At 36.0% G+C, this 14,914-nt stretch overlaps 5 protein-coding genes across 6 annotated transcripts; 1 reads left to right on the forward strand and 4 right to left on the reverse strand.

The window, feature by feature from the left end:
• Window positions 1-1,294: 1,294 nt before the first annotated feature.
• On the forward strand, window positions 1,295-4,668 carry LOC17892982. 2 transcript variants are annotated; one of them, XM_023786779.1, is made up of 4 exons: window positions 1,295-1,407; window positions 1,515-1,901; window positions 2,281-2,412; window positions 2,788-4,668. In XM_023786779.1, exons 2-4 carry the CDS (start codon window positions 1,515-1,517, stop codon window positions 4,294-4,296), a joined length of 2,028 nt encoding a protein of 675 aa, XP_023642547.1. In that variant the 5' UTR covers window positions 1,295-1,407; the 3' UTR covers window positions 4,297-4,668. The 2 variants fall into 2 exon arrangements, with proteins under 2 accessions (XP_023642547.1, XP_006297128.1); XM_006297066.2 differs by having other exon boundaries at window positions 1,299-1,402.
• A 1,301-nt stretch (window positions 4,669-5,969) lies between these two features.
• On the reverse strand, window positions 5,970-7,798 carry LOC17891960. The gene is made up of 5 exons (XM_006299907.2): window positions 7,503-7,798; window positions 7,057-7,226; window positions 6,671-6,950; window positions 6,369-6,550; window positions 5,970-6,236 (listed from the first exon to the last, which is right to left on the reverse strand). The coding sequence occupies exons 1-5, from the start codon at window positions 7,796-7,798 to the stop codon at window positions 6,076-6,078; spliced, it is 1,089 nt and encodes a 362-aa protein (XP_006299969.1). The 3' UTR covers window positions 5,970-6,075.
• A 1,285-nt stretch (window positions 7,799-9,083) lies between these two features.
• On the reverse strand, window positions 9,084-10,268 carry LOC17891416 (putative F-box protein At3g20030). The gene is made up of 2 exons (XM_023786890.1): window positions 9,217-10,268; window positions 9,084-9,117 (listed from the first exon to the last, which is right to left on the reverse strand). The coding sequence occupies exons 1-2, from the start codon at window positions 10,266-10,268 to the stop codon at window positions 9,084-9,086; spliced, it is 1,086 nt and encodes a 361-aa protein (XP_023642658.1).
• Window positions 10,269-10,673: 405 nt separating this feature from the next.
• On the reverse strand, window positions 10,674-12,510 carry LOC17890812 (reactive Intermediate Deaminase A, chloroplastic). The gene is made up of 6 exons (XM_006296562.2): window positions 12,189-12,510; window positions 11,838-11,953; window positions 11,678-11,722; window positions 11,253-11,326; window positions 11,107-11,156; window positions 10,674-10,992 (listed from the first exon to the last, which is right to left on the reverse strand). The coding sequence occupies exons 1-6, from the start codon at window positions 12,370-12,372 to the stop codon at window positions 10,898-10,900; spliced, it is 564 nt and encodes a 187-aa protein (XP_006296624.1). The 5' UTR covers window positions 12,373-12,510; the 3' UTR covers window positions 10,674-10,897.
• Window positions 12,511-12,695: 185 nt separating this feature from the next.
• Window positions 12,696-14,624, reverse strand: LOC17890620 (NEP1-interacting protein-like 2). Its single transcript, XM_006296559.2, has 5 exons — window positions 14,409-14,624; window positions 13,605-13,759; window positions 13,310-13,393; window positions 13,077-13,232; window positions 12,696-12,974 (listed from the first exon to the last, which is right to left on the reverse strand). Exons 1-5 carry the CDS (start codon window positions 14,539-14,541, stop codon window positions 12,849-12,851), a joined length of 654 nt encoding a protein of 217 aa, XP_006296621.1. The 5' UTR covers window positions 14,542-14,624; the 3' UTR covers window positions 12,696-12,848.
• Window positions 14,625-14,914: the final 290 nt, after the last annotated feature.

Genomic DNA, 14,914 nt, shown 5'->3' on the forward strand with positions numbered 1-14,914 from the left:
TACCGAATACATTTTATATATTTTCAAATGTAACGGATCAACAACTAATATACCATTATATATTGCTATTCATATATAACTAAGTCAAAACCCCCGAGGTTGGTGTTCCATCAAATTATCTCCACTACTAGTAGCAATTTTTATTGAGTATCGATCACTTTGGCCCATAGGCACGATCTTTTTTTATTTATCAAATGAATGAAACTGATCTGTATTGCATTGGTTGATCGATCAATCTCTCTCAACCTCTTATTATCATTATTTGTTCTTTTGAAACAATTCGCAGAGGTAAGTTATTATGTTAGAATCTTGGTGTTCATACCACTGTAGAGGCGACAAAAACTAATCATCTAATGATATATGCTTTTATACTATTTATCTGTAAAATATTACACAATATATACCAGTTATTGGAATTAACGAATCAATACTGTGGGTCGATCATATCAGTCAATACAATGTGTCTAGTTTCAATTTCTGTATGTGTTACACGTTACAAAAACATAATATAGAATTAGATATTTTTTCGGCTCCTATGTGATGTACAACAGTTCCACCATGCATTTTGAACTATTGTTCAATCATTATTATTCAGACAAAACGAATTAAACTGAGATCTTTTTGTTTTAAATATGATTTCTATTTGATTATGTGACTAAGTACCACCCGAAGACTTTATGTTGTTGTTGAATTGTGTGTTTAGAATTTAAGAAAATACATTAAGAACAATACTTCCAGCGTAACTAAATAGGCGTAGGTATATAATATTACAATAAGTAGCAACTTAATACAAGTTCCAACATTATATTACAATAAACAACACAATACGATGTTTATATATAGATTAGAGGAATCCACAGAGAGTTATATATAAAATAACTTTAAAACTTCCAGGACATGTAGTCTATTTACTTGATTATGTAATGCAGAATCCATGAGGGAAACCCATCAATACCTTACGACATTCATCCTTTAGTCTCAACAATTATATATCAATACACATATCCCATTAAGTTATTTATATACAAACTATTAAAAAAAAAAAATCTAGCATATAACAGATTACAGTATCAAAATGATCGACTGAACAAAGGAAGAGAAGCTCATAATTAGGTTTTGAACCCTTAAACTTAAAACATCTTAAATAACTTAAATGGGCTTTGTTTTCATGGTTGTTGTTGGGCTTTACTGCTCAAAAGAATCTGAAACACACAAAAACAAAAGCAAAAAAAAAATGATATGGACATGTGAGACTGTTCAATACACACAGTTACTACTACTATACTTATCGCCAACATTGATCTTTGGCGTTTTACAGTTTTCCGAATCAAGTTGCATCATCACGAGCTCTCTCTCTCTCTAGTCTCTCTACTCTCAAACCCATCTCTCTCTCTCACGCATCGTATAGTCTGTCTCTTCTGAGCTTTATCGTTTTTTTCTTCTTTTTCTTTGTTTTCGATTCTTCACATTGGAATAAGTTGTAAATGGTGGTTGTTGTTACGTCGATTGTGTAGATGAAGTTCACCGGTAAATCAAATTCGACGGCTACATTACCCGCCACAGGCCTCAATCTCAAGGCTACCTTTCGAAGAGCACGGAAACCGATCTTGGCTGGTCACCGAAGATCCGGCGTCGTTGTCAGGAGGCGGAGCAGGCCGGAGACTCCTCTGTCAAAACCCATGGTGGGGGATCAAAACAGTGAGCGATGCAGCGCTGTTGGAGATGATGAAGATGATTGTAATAGTCAGTGGCCGACTACGCATTGTCGAGAACGAAGGAGAAGTTTACGGCCTGAACCTGATGCTGTTAGGAAACTCGCGGCTGGAGTGTGGCGATTGCAAGTCCCGGATGCGGTTACCAGCGGCGGAGATGAGAGGAGCAAGGATGTCATAAGGTTTCAGGTACACCTCTAACTTTTTGGGATTTTTTTTTTCATTTTCTTCCGAATTGTTAGAAATGCATTTGTAAGGTTCCTCATTGTGATAATGAAGTGAATTGCATGTTTTTAGAGGAATAATCAAAGCAATCAAACAGATTATGTGATTGCTGATTTTGCTTTAGCTTTGAATCAAAGTATGAAGCATTTGGAGTGGTTTTTAACGAATTGTTTTGGTCGTCATCCAAAAATAATTGTTTCTTCCAGAATCTTCATATTAGTCATTTTTTCCCAGTTAAATTCGTCACTGTTTGATCATATATCTAGGTCTGAAATTGTTGGTGTTAAGTTATGATCTGAGAAGAGGATCATATGGAAAATAAAACTCTGTTCATTTTCTTCAGGAAAGTGCTGGTCACTTGGGTCCTCTGTTTTATTACCACCATGAGGACAAACATCCTGGCTTTCAAAGCAACAACAAGTTAAGAGACGGTCAGAGTTCTGTTGCTGCAACAAAAAGTAGATTCTTGTGTAAGGTGTGTTGACAATCTTAAACTTTTAGGTGAAGATGATAATTATATGTTATTTCAATTAGATATGGAAATGCTTCAAAAGTACATGCCTGAGCCGGTTATATATCTAATAAATGTTGTGATTGAGATGAAGGTTCTGAGCGTTTAGAGTTGTTACTTGAGTTTGTATATCTGACCTTGGTCAGTTTTACCTGTTAGGTATGAGAATGATGATGCTGCTTAGCTTCAGGATAGGTGTTAATTTGACCATATTTAAGACATTGACTCTCTGATTTCTTTGGTTGGCTTTTCTTGTCTGAGTCCTCGAAGATCATTGTTTATGTTGAGCTAGCTTTTTGGGTTTCTTGATCTGAAATTTTCTATTTCTTTCACTGTTAGCATGAGCCTTCAATTCCATTTCCCCACGGCGCGATGGAGGGGGCAACAAAATGGGATCCCATTAGCTTGAATACAAGGGATGGAGTACACCAAATCTATAGCAACGTGGAGCAGATTAATCAAAAAGTGGATGCTATTTCATTGGCTTCTTCTGTTGAGTTGAAACTCGAGGAAGCTCGTGCTTGCATTGAGAATCTTGAGAGTGAGAAGAGATCCCAGAAAAAGAAGCTTGAACAGTTCCTACGGAAAGTTAGCGAGGAAAGGGCGGCTTGGCGAAGCAGGGAGCATGAAAAGGTCCGAGCAATCATTGACGAAATGAAAGCTGACATGAACCGGGAAAGGAAAAATAGTCATAGAATAGAAATCCTCAATCAAAAACTAGTCAATGAGCTTGCAGATTCAAAGTTAGCCGTAAAGCGGTACATGCATGATTACCAACAGGAAAGGAAGGCAAGAGAAATAACTGAAGAAGTTTGTGAAGAACTCGCAAAGGAAATAGAAGAAGATAGAGCTGAGATTGAAGCATTGAAGAGTGAATCCATGAATCTCAGAGAGGAAGTAGATGATGAAAGAAGAATGCTGCAGATGGCTGAGGTTTGGCGTGAGGAACGTGTCCAGATGAAGCTTATTGACGCCAAAGTAACACTCGAGGACAAGTATTCACAAATGAACAAGCTCGTAGAAGATTTGGAAGCCTTCCTCAAAGCAAGAAATGCTATTACAGGTGTGAAAGAGGTGAGAGACGCAGAATTGTTAAGAGCATCAGTTAATAGTATCCAAGAGATCAAGGAATTTACATATGAACCCGCAAAGCCAGACGATATCATCATGTTATTTGAAGAAATGAACTTAAGTGAAGTCCAGGATAGAGAAATCAAGCAATATGATGACTTTAGTCCGGTTAGCCACTCTTCAAAAGTTCACACGGGAAGTCCAGATGTCAATTTGATTAAAGGGAGACATTCAAATAGTTTCAGTGATGAGAATGGTGTATTTGAAGAAGATGACAGTGGCTGGGAAACTGTGAGCCATCCTGAAGAACATGGATCCAGTTACTCTCCAGATGAAAGCAACCCTGGTATTAGCAACAATCATCACCGTGACAACAATGTATCGATGAATGGAACAGAGTTTCAAAAGACTCCATTAAGAGTAATAAAAGAAGTGCGCTCTTTTCCAAGAAGACAATCCAAAAAGTTATCCTCAATGGCAAAGCTCTGGAGTTCATTAGAAGGCATGAATGGAAGGGTTTCAAACGGGAGAAAGTCAACTGTGGGGATAGTTTCCCCAGAGACATGCTCGGGCAAAGGAGGATTCAGCACGTTGGACTTGGTAGGGCAATGGAGCTCACCACCAGACTCAGCTAATGCTAATGTAAACCGAGGGAAGAAAGGGTGCATAGAGTGGCCAAGAGGTGCATATAAGAATAACCTTAAAACAAAGCTAATAGAAGCACAAATTGAAAGCCAAAAGGTTCAGCTGAAACATGTCCTTGAGCATCAGATCTAGGCCACTCTACGTACTCCGAAACTACCTGTCCTATATACCCTAAGTCAAACTAGTCTTCGTGGCTGAGCAGCAAAACCGTAGTTTGAGCTCGCCTGCCTGCTATTGTCTTTTTCCCACGATCTATCCGATCGAGCCAATTGCAGTGATATAGTGTCTTGCCAGTTCCCAACCTCTTGTTGGTTGCCAGGAACAGAGACCCAATTGTGTTTTGCTTTAATGAAGTTTGTTCTTCTTTAGAGTCCAACTTCAGGTCAATAATATCTTGTTTAATACATTGTGTATATACTTCGAAACTGTAGGATGCATTTTTCTACTTTGACTTTATTATTTGTAATTCAACGATATGATAAATACACACATCTTACCACGTCACTCCTGCTTGCTAGGTTTTGATCATTCTTCATATGTGAGGCTAAATATTGGTCCTAGTAGTGCTAGCTCTGACCTCTGAGTAGTAATGTCAACAAAAAAGTAAACTATGTATATGATAAACAAAAATGTTTTGGATATAATAACTTTTTTTTTTTTGTCTATTTCATAGTTTATCTTTGGATATTTTTCTATTTATTTATAGAAATATTATTCATAGTATAAAACATTTGTTCAATGGAAACAGAGTTGGGAGAGAAGACATACATATATGTTTACAGTGAAAAAAACCTAAAACATAGAACATTAGAAACAAGGTTGCATCACATTGCACTCATATGCATTTACACGTAAGGATGATAATGAAGTAGTTCTGTGAATGAAGTTTTAGAGATACTGTGGGACTTGTACATGATAATGAAGACTGAAGTATATATAGAGGGATAGATTAATTGGTTAACTAGTTGCTTAGGGAGGCTAAACAACCATGGTTAAAATTTTGCATGATAATGTATTTCTTTTGCCTAGTGTACCAGTTGGTGAATTAATATATGAAGCACCAATTTGGTATTAAAAATTACGGTACTTATTATCATTGAATCTATGTGAATTTTTAGATTGCACTTGTAAGTTATAAGAATTGAAGGTTTGATCAGTTGGGAGTAAAGGATCAGTTGGGAGTAAAGGAATAACACTAATTAATTAGTCAATGCACGTCAAGTAAAATGAAAGGGATCCAAAATTAAATATTCATAATTATATATAAGTCAAATCGTTTACGGCAAGACCTGGTAAGATTGATTTAAACACTTAAGAAGATCATATAAGAATTCCACTACCAGATATTATTTTGAATCAAATGTACAATCAATTCAAACAGTGCATTTTTTTTTTTTAGTTTAGCATGTTACAAACAAGTTACTAAATAAGAACCTGTATGGTCATGGGGATATATGGGATATTGAAGTTTCCAAGTCTATCTTACCTACAAAAACGTTGCTTGAGGATAAGAAATCACAAGTGAACATGCTTGAAGTAAGCCCCAAACAAAAGAAAAGAACATTTGACTACCAAATTTTGTGGGTTCCATTTTTGCTTTTTTAAACTTTAAATTTGGCTCATTTGATAATTTTTTCGATTAAAATTTGCAAGTTTATAATATTATTTTCTAAAACGTTATTTTTTATCTTGTTACTTATTCAGTAGATTTATTCAAATGGTATATTCATTTATTTTAAACCAAGTGGGAGAAAGAAGTAAGGTTAACCATTGGAAAGATTGCATGATACACACATACACTCATACACAAACCATAAAGAAACATAAAATTAAAATAAAACGTTCGATTTAAAGCACAACACATAGACGCATATATATATCCCTTGCCACGATTTATGCTTCCCTACGAATCTAACTAGGAAGGTACTTGGTTGAAGAAATTATCTCCATTGCGACTTGAACAACTAACATATCATTCACAACAAAGCCCTTTGTTGAATCTCTTAGATCAGAAAGTGGCATGAAGTCAGCATATCCCCACCCTATTGTCTGCGGACTGAACCAATTATCAACTGCCAGAAGAAAATAAAAACACATATCTTAGTCATTGCATGTTGAATTTGAAATTAAAATGGATACAAATACAAAAACAAAAATGAAGATATATATATATATATATATATATATATATAGCATAAACTTACGTGGCCTTTCCAAAACAGTATTGGATTGCGATGCGGATTGGTTAGGAACGCGAAGCTTGGCTCGTACGTAAACCTTGTCATAAGGTTTTGTTTTAAGTACCTCTTGGGGGCCAAGGTTTAGGTAAAGCGACAAATTTTTGCCTTCGAAAGCCCCAAAACCATTTTTAAAGATTCGTAAATTCCTGATAATTAGCATTTGAAAAAAAAAACTTGTTATACAATTACAACCAAACCACACTTCACACTACTAATTAGACTTTGTTTTACTTACTATATAACTAACATTGTGAAACGGAACTCACCAGCTTTTTCCTCCGATAGTGAACTCCTCTGATAGGTGATCGTTAGGCAGTGTCGAGAGTCCCTGTATAAACCAGGTAAATCTCGGGTTTGGGAAACTCTTGGTGACTGAGAAAAGTTCCGACTTCTCATTGAATGTTGGAATGATGACGTCAACGCCAAACTCGCAATGGTCGACATCATAAAGGTATCCATTCTTTGTGTTGTTAAACGTAGTCAGAGGAAGAACCTTAGAGAACCCCCACATGGTTTTGATTGCGCTGAATCGCCATACATCAGTATCTACACGGTAACACCACACATATATAGATATCTGTTAGTAGAAATTAGAGAGAAAGTGACATAGTTAATAGAAAATATTACATAAAAGTTACAAATATTAATTAACCTTGGATCGTAAAGTACTTGTTCTGTTTCTTGTTGAAGACGTAAAATCTGAGATCTACACTCACCTCTTCACGTGGAGAGGTGAGAGTTGAGTTGTCTAAGACGACGTATAACGAAATGTACCCTGCACCGTTATCGTTCTTATTCCCCTTTGGATACACGACAAGCGTCCTGTTTCAGTTTTTATTTATAAATTATCATCAAAACGATTCAATACCAACAGGCAACAGTACTACTATACACACAATAGAGCGGCATGCACAAAGATGTTAACACCAAGGTTCTACGTTTCGTGGACCACTCACAAATATATGTTTAATGCTAGATCTAAATAGATAACTATGAGACTAATTAAGGTTCAGATCGATATTTTACTAGTTAATAAAATAAGAGAACAAAAAATCTAGTACGTATATTTTTAACCAAAAAAAAAAAAATGGTACGTACCAGTTGTATTTACCGACCCTAAAAGGACGAGATTGATAACTGTCGGTGTAAATAGATTTCATGAGTGTGTTGAAAGACTCCATCTTGAGAGAGTAAGACGACGGAGGACGTTCTCTCATACCCTTCACCGTGGTCGATAACGAGACCTTACTATCACGTGATGAAATCTGAGTGGGGATAAGTTTCTGAGAACCATTCTCCAGCTGGTTTGGGACTGGTCCTGCAATAGAAGAGGTGATGAAAAGACAAGAGAAGAAAGAAACAATACATAAGGTTTCTTTGTAGTAACTCATCATCATGTCAAAGATGTGTGTGAATGAAGTTTAGAGAGATAGTGCGAGACTTGTTGATGATAATGGTACATGTCTATATGTATATATAGAAGAGGAGATGGTTAATTAGATGATTTAGGGAAGGAATCAAATTAGTGAGATTTTGGCATGATAATGATATTTTTTTCGCCTAGTTATACAAGTTGGTACATTAATTATAGCTACATATTTGGTTTGATCATGCGTTTACTTATCATCATAATTGACTTTTTGAGTCTGTCTAAATTTTAGCGTCTACTCATTTGAATGTTTGCTGGAATAATGGATTCGAGCTACTACTAGATCAAATTTCTTACTTCACAATTTACCGATTCTTGGACTATAATCTCATTAGATCCATAGCCAACTTTTCATAGCATTATGGAGAATACATTGAGAAATAATCTTCCATATACTGTATAATCATTATATATCGAACCCAAATTCGAATCTTGTAGCAGTGAAGCAATACGTACTTCTCTAACTAGTTTAGTTAAAACGCTTTTAAACTTGCGAATCAAATTCTCTATATAAAATGGTTATCTCAGTAACTGATAGATCCATATATCATTCGTATAGACATAGGTATGTGATAAAGAAAAGTATTCTAAAAAATGGTATTATCCCGGTAATTCATTTTCACTAGAGAAACCATGGATCAAGTACTAGTACAATATTCGCAAGTCAAAAGAAGAAGACGCCGCAAAATAGAAATGTCAAAGAAGATGATTTAATATAATTCCACTACGTAGCAGATCTAGTTAAACTCCCTCACGTGGTTTCTCTTTTCCCTCCGCATCCAACGTATTGGTATGAGAGAAAAAGTCGTTGCGATTGGAATCATGAACGTACGTACGTAAAAATAGATGACTTGTTGCGTTATTATAATCTCGGTCTAAAGGACTTTTGCATCTCATCTAGTGTTATGAATTTGTTGTCAATGCCACAACCTGGATACTCAGTTTTTTTTTTTTTTTCTGCTAAATGAGTAAATATTATATAGATGAAAAGATAGGAATGACCGAATGAATACATGATTATATTTCTCTGATCAGCAAATTAATTAAAAAATCTGTGTAACCAAAACAGAACAAAAAGATGATAAATGATTTGTCTTGTTCACAGGACATTTGCAAAAGAAAAACAAAACAAAACGAACGAAAAGAGATGCAAGAAAGAAAATAAACTATTGGTCAATCAATAGAGAGAGTCTTTCTTCTTTTCCCATTCTCTTCTTCTCTTTCCTTTTCTTTAGAAATCATGCATATATTTAGTTGATATGTGCTAAAGTTGGAACATAAGAGCTACAGCACACATGTGGGCAACAATAAGCAAACTCGCTCAAGTCGAGAGCTCCTTGTACGTGAGGCGCAGCTTCTCCAAGGCGCACTTTTTTAACGTACCCATTCTCTCCAATGATGTAAGCTTCGTCCTCGTAGCGTGTCATTTCAGATGCGTCATAATCAATAACCACAGCCACTTTCTTCTCCTCGTCAATGAAGAAACTGCCACCTCCATAGCTAAAGCGAAAATAAAAACCATAGCGAAGGGACATATCAACTACTAAGAAAGGATTCCATGACACGGCATTTGGCTCAATCATACTTGTAACCCAAATCTCCACCTTTGATATATCCTCGGGATGAGATAACGCCGCGAGTTTCTCGTTTCCAATACAAGAGAAAGCTCCAACATCGTAAAACATATAGAGCAGAAACGGCAGAGGAAGAAACTCTCCAAAGCTCTCCTTGGTAAAGTCAAAACAGATTAAATTTTCTGGTGGCTCTGGATACTCACCATCCTCTTGGTATACTATTTTTTCCTGGCCAAAAAAGTAAGTGTTTCCTTTCAAACAAGTACCGCGTTGGTAAACCTGTATCTCGCAGGTGGGAGTGATATCAAGAACCCTCCATGAACTTGAGCTAAAATCATAGATTTCGTACTCAGCAAACGTATGCTTAACAGAATGGTCGTAACAATCCAAGAACCTCAAGATCTTGTGCTTACGGTTATTGTCGTATCCGATAGCATAGCAGTCTTGTCCGTGGTAAGCCCTGCGGGGTTGGATCCACCTGGTTTGGCACAAATAAGGGTTCCACACCACGAGCCTAGCGTTGTCCTCTTTGGTCACGCATAACAATAACCCATCGCATTGATAAACTTTAGATATATTGATTTGATTAAGTAGCTTATTATCTATCTCCTTTACAGATGGATCCACGAATTCTTCTTCGTTGAAAGTTCCATGGAGATCAAACCTCAGTGAACAAAGCTTATACTTCTTCATCATGAACCCTAGAAACTGATGCTTCGCTTCTGTTTTACATAGAATCCTTTCTTCCGATAAAGCTTTCCATCGTTTGCAAGTGGATCTCACCGCTCCGAGACAAGTTATAGGAACCCTAGATAGTATCTCCCCTACCAAATCATTTGGAAGATCAGATATCGTCGTCATTGTTTCAATATGAGAGAAATCGGCTAGGGTTCTCTACGTTAGTGTGTGTGTGTTTTTTTTCTAGCTTTTTAAATTTGTAACAATCGGCTAGGGAATATCGTTGCTACTAAATTGGTCCAAAAACTATACCAAGAAGAAAGAATTAAGCCGATCGGTTTGCATGCTTTTTTTTTTTTTTTTGTTATAGCCTTATTAGAAAAAATAATACATCCTCTAGGACCTCTACTTTGCAAAATTTTATCTCAAAAACTCTGCTGCACTTGTCTTTTTCGAGATGGAATTCTCGCTAATTATTAATTAATAATAATCATTGTTCCTCAAAGCATAAACATAAAGGTTTCTAACCAACTATTGTACTACTCAATAAATACCAAGTGAAAAACTCATGAATGTTCAACCAAAAAATAAAACAAACACTAAATAACTTATTATTGATTAGGGGGTTTTAGGTTTTGCAAACAGCCTAATGGTTGATAATTCGCAACATTTGTTTGTTGTAGTGCAGGAATATGAAAAATATGTGAAAAATGGGTTGATAAGATATTATAACTCTACGCCATTGGTTCTCTTATTCTTTCTGACATCTTCAGAACCAAACCAATAAAACCCTTTATTGAGATTGATGTGTTCTAGAGTGTTGCAATGCATTCGATCTCGATCTTGGCGTTTAGAGGCAAAGCTGCCACTTGATATGTCGATCGTGCTGGAGAAGGAGCTGGGAAGTCTGCAACAGTGATAAAAGCATTCAAAATGTTTTACTCCTCAAGTAAATTTATGCATCTCAAACGAAATAGGAACACTAACTAAGCAGTCTTTGTTGCCTTGTCAAAGAACTCACATTTGGCGTAGATCTCGTTTACTTTCTTGAAGTCACCCAAATCAGCCAGCCTGTGAGAGAAATCAAAAGAGATCATTTTTGTTTTTTATAAGGTTCAGAATTCATATGGATAAATGATCTTGTCGAACAAAAAATAGATCCCTTACATGATTGTTGTCTTCACCACCGAGGAATAATCAGCACCACTAGCTTTCAATATCTCCCCCATGTTCTTGAGTACCTTCGATATGGAAGCAAGCAGAGACATAATCAGGAAGGGCAAACAGAGCAACTCAACCTTGCTACTGTTCCTATGGAATATAATTTGAAGACTGACACCAAAATCAAGAAGTCCAGAAGTAAAACTCAAAACTTTTAAAGACTTATTTCTGTGTCCTGAAAGTAGATTTTCCAATAAACTCAGCTTGAATACGGCAGAATAATTGTTATCTCTCCCTACATTTTCACCAAAAGACAGCCTAAATCTCCTTAACTTCACATAAAATTAATAATCCAACCAAAACAGAGATACAAGTAACCAAAAACCAATCTTTTAGAAAGACCATATTGACAAGTTTGAGAGCTATTTCACCTGCTCAGTCTGATCTTCAACGCTGTCTGAAACAAACTTTCCAGTCTATACACACACAAAAAAAAAAACAAAAGAGAAATCTTGAAATCTTAGAACACAGAGAAGGAATAACAAAGATGGTGATTTTGACAATTTTCATATCTTAGAGACTTAGACTGACCTCAGGTATAAGGCCAAGAACACCAGAAACGAAAACAAGGTTATTGGCTTTGATGGCCTGAGAGTATGGTCCTAAAGCAGCTGGTGCTTTATCTGTAGCCACAACTTCCTTTTTAGCTGCGCAAACACAACACCGCATTTCTTTAGTTAAAAACCCTATTCCTCAGACATTTCATCATCCATGAAAAGAACTAAGACCCAATACTAGCAAAACAGATGCATTGAGGATAACCAAAATCAAATTCAACATTTTGAGCCCGGACACTGATAAATAAAAATCACAACTTTGGGAAAAAGCCAAATTTAGGAAAAAAGAATCAAAATCAGACAGGAGGAGTTATAAAGGCGTTACCAGAAGAAGCAGAGACACTGAGGGAAGCGAAAGGAGGAGATCTAGAAGACATTCTGAAGAGAGAAACACCAGCGAGTGTAGCGCAGCCAACACCAGCAGCGACCAATGGGGTACGAGTGGAGCGAAGTGCGGTGGATAGGTCGAGTGTTGGTGAGTTAATGGATCTTAAGACTGCCCAAGTCATCTCACTCTCTCCGGCGCCGGCACGAAGTACAGCAGCAAAAGCACAACGAGGGTAGAGAGACAGAGAGAGAGGAGAAGGGTAGGTGAAGAAGAAGAAGTAGAAGAAGACGACTGAGTAAAGTTCGATGCGATTGGATTTTTTTTTAAGCAGATGATTCTCGTGTTTTTACTTTCTTTGGTCTTCTTCTCTTCGAAACGTTTTTTGTGTTTTCCGACTTTACCCTTAGTTAGGTACATATATTACTGAGGCCATTAATTTGGAGTTTTTGCTGTTTTGGACACATTTGAGTCACATGAGGTCCATGGCTTTATGAAGTTTATCACTTTATCTACAAGACTACACAACATGTCATTTTATTCACTTTTCTTTTTTACAATGTTCTCCCATGGGAAAAGCTTAGGGGAATAAAATTACATGTTTGGTTATAAGAAAAAAAGAAAATGAAGATGGAATATATATGTAGAAGAAGTGTGTTATTATGAAAGATGGTCTCTACAAATGGGGCAAGTCTCTTGCTTAAGCAACCACTCATCTATGCAAATCATATGGAACGTGTGGCCACATCTCTCTAGCTTTCTTCCTACTTCCCCTTCTTCCCAATCCTTCATTTACATCCAAAAATTATAATAAATATTAGATATATGATTATCGAGCTATAGCACATTTTCGTAATCAAATGGTTTCGATTACACTTTCATGATCACCTGTAAGCAAATCGGACAACTCGATTTTGTTTGATGATCTGAATGGTTGTAAAACATTGGGATGTTCTGAATAGAGCTCTTTGATAACCCTTTTCTTTCTTGGTTGAAATCGTACAAGTCCGAACTCTCCATGTAACTTGTGTCCAATGCTATTATCTACTAAAAGAATTTTGCTTGTTCATAAATTTTATCATAATTAAATTTATATAAAGTATAAATTATGAAATACTTACTTGCCATTGATATGCTTTGAGAACAAACGGTCTAACCAAACCCATGATGGCTTTCCCATTCACTACCCTCCTAAGTAAAGCCACCTGCCATTCTTTTCATACTTTTGTCACCAAACTGTTGTTACCATAACTTCATATTATAATATCTAGATGATTTATTACTTATTAGTATAATATACCATCAATCATCCTTACATTTTTTTTTTTTTATCACAAGGCCACTCCATGAAAAGCATATGGTTGATTAGTGGTTTATTTTTAGATTCTACGGTTAAATGTAAAGAGTCACAATCACCTTAGCCAAAGGTTGATCACTATGTAACACTGGTCCAAAGAGTTGGACCGCGGTGATAACTCCAGCCACGACTCCTAGCAAACCACCTTGAAGGAATCCGATGTCAGTGGTGTGACCTTCGATGGCTCCTACAATGGAGGCTACCACAACACTAACTACATCCAAAATTAATGACGTTTAGTGATCATATATTATTGCTCTACATATGATGGCTCTACATAAGAATTTCGATGAAAGTAAAGCAATGTGATAGGTTAAATAATACATACCAAAAAAGTATCTTTTTGTAAGAATTTGATTGAAAGTATTTATTGTTGAAAAATGAGAATTTAAGGGTAGAGAATCCATAAATGACATAAGTTATATAATTCAATTAAGGTAGGCATAATGTCATAGTGGGTGTGGCCATATCACACACACATTTTAGACCCCACCATCTTATACATGCATATGAATAACTTTCGTACAGTTTTATTTTTATTAAACTCGAATCTTTATTAAATAATAATCCAAGTAGGTCGTCTTCTCTACCTAGACAACAAGTCCTTCAGGTAAAATAAAAAGCTAACAACATATATGGAACAGAAAATCCCCACATCTGACTATTGTGGGAAGAAAGAGTTGCTTGACATATATATCGGTCTAGAGATCTTGAGAAGACGAAGGTTCAAGAATTTTCTCTTAGTTTAACTCTCTTTCAATTATTTTATCATACTCATATAAACTACCTTCTACTGTCAATGAAGTATATATTATTCGAACAGCCTTAAATGATTAGCAAATCGAGATCATTTGTAAATTTACCGGAAGCAAGAATGAAGATGAATGAACCCAACAAAACTCGCTTTATCGTTCTTGACATTACGAAGATCAGACCAAGAATCCGAAAAGAAACACCGTATGTGAGTTTCAGAAGAATCATCTTAGCAATGGCCATGGAGAATAATATTGGAAAGCTTATCGATTTTATATTTTTACTAGATATATATTTTGTATATATATATGTGTTTATGGGGTGAGAGCTTGAAATGGAGAGTGGTGTGGAGAGTGGGAAAAACAGCAATTTATAAGAGAAATAAGAGAGAAAGGAGGAGTTGCATTTAAGAAGCTGAACTACCCATACCCCCCTATTCTACATTGCATTTGAGCGACTCTATTGGCGCATGCATGAACTTACGCCCACAGCAGAATCTAATTGTTTTATAAAATAAATTTTTAAAAATAAGAAAATTAAATGGAGAAATTAATGCAGTTTTGAAACATGAATGGGAAGGCATGGGATAAGCTTGAAGATTGATATGAATCCAATT

Source organism: Capsella rubella, unplaced genomic scaffold (assembly GCF_000375325.1).
Source record: "Capsella rubella cultivar Monte Gargano unplaced genomic scaffold, Caprub1_0 scaffold_3, whole genome shotgun sequence".
In the NCBI taxonomy this organism is placed as follows: domain Eukaryota; kingdom Viridiplantae; phylum Streptophyta; class Magnoliopsida; order Brassicales; family Brassicaceae; genus Capsella; species Capsella rubella.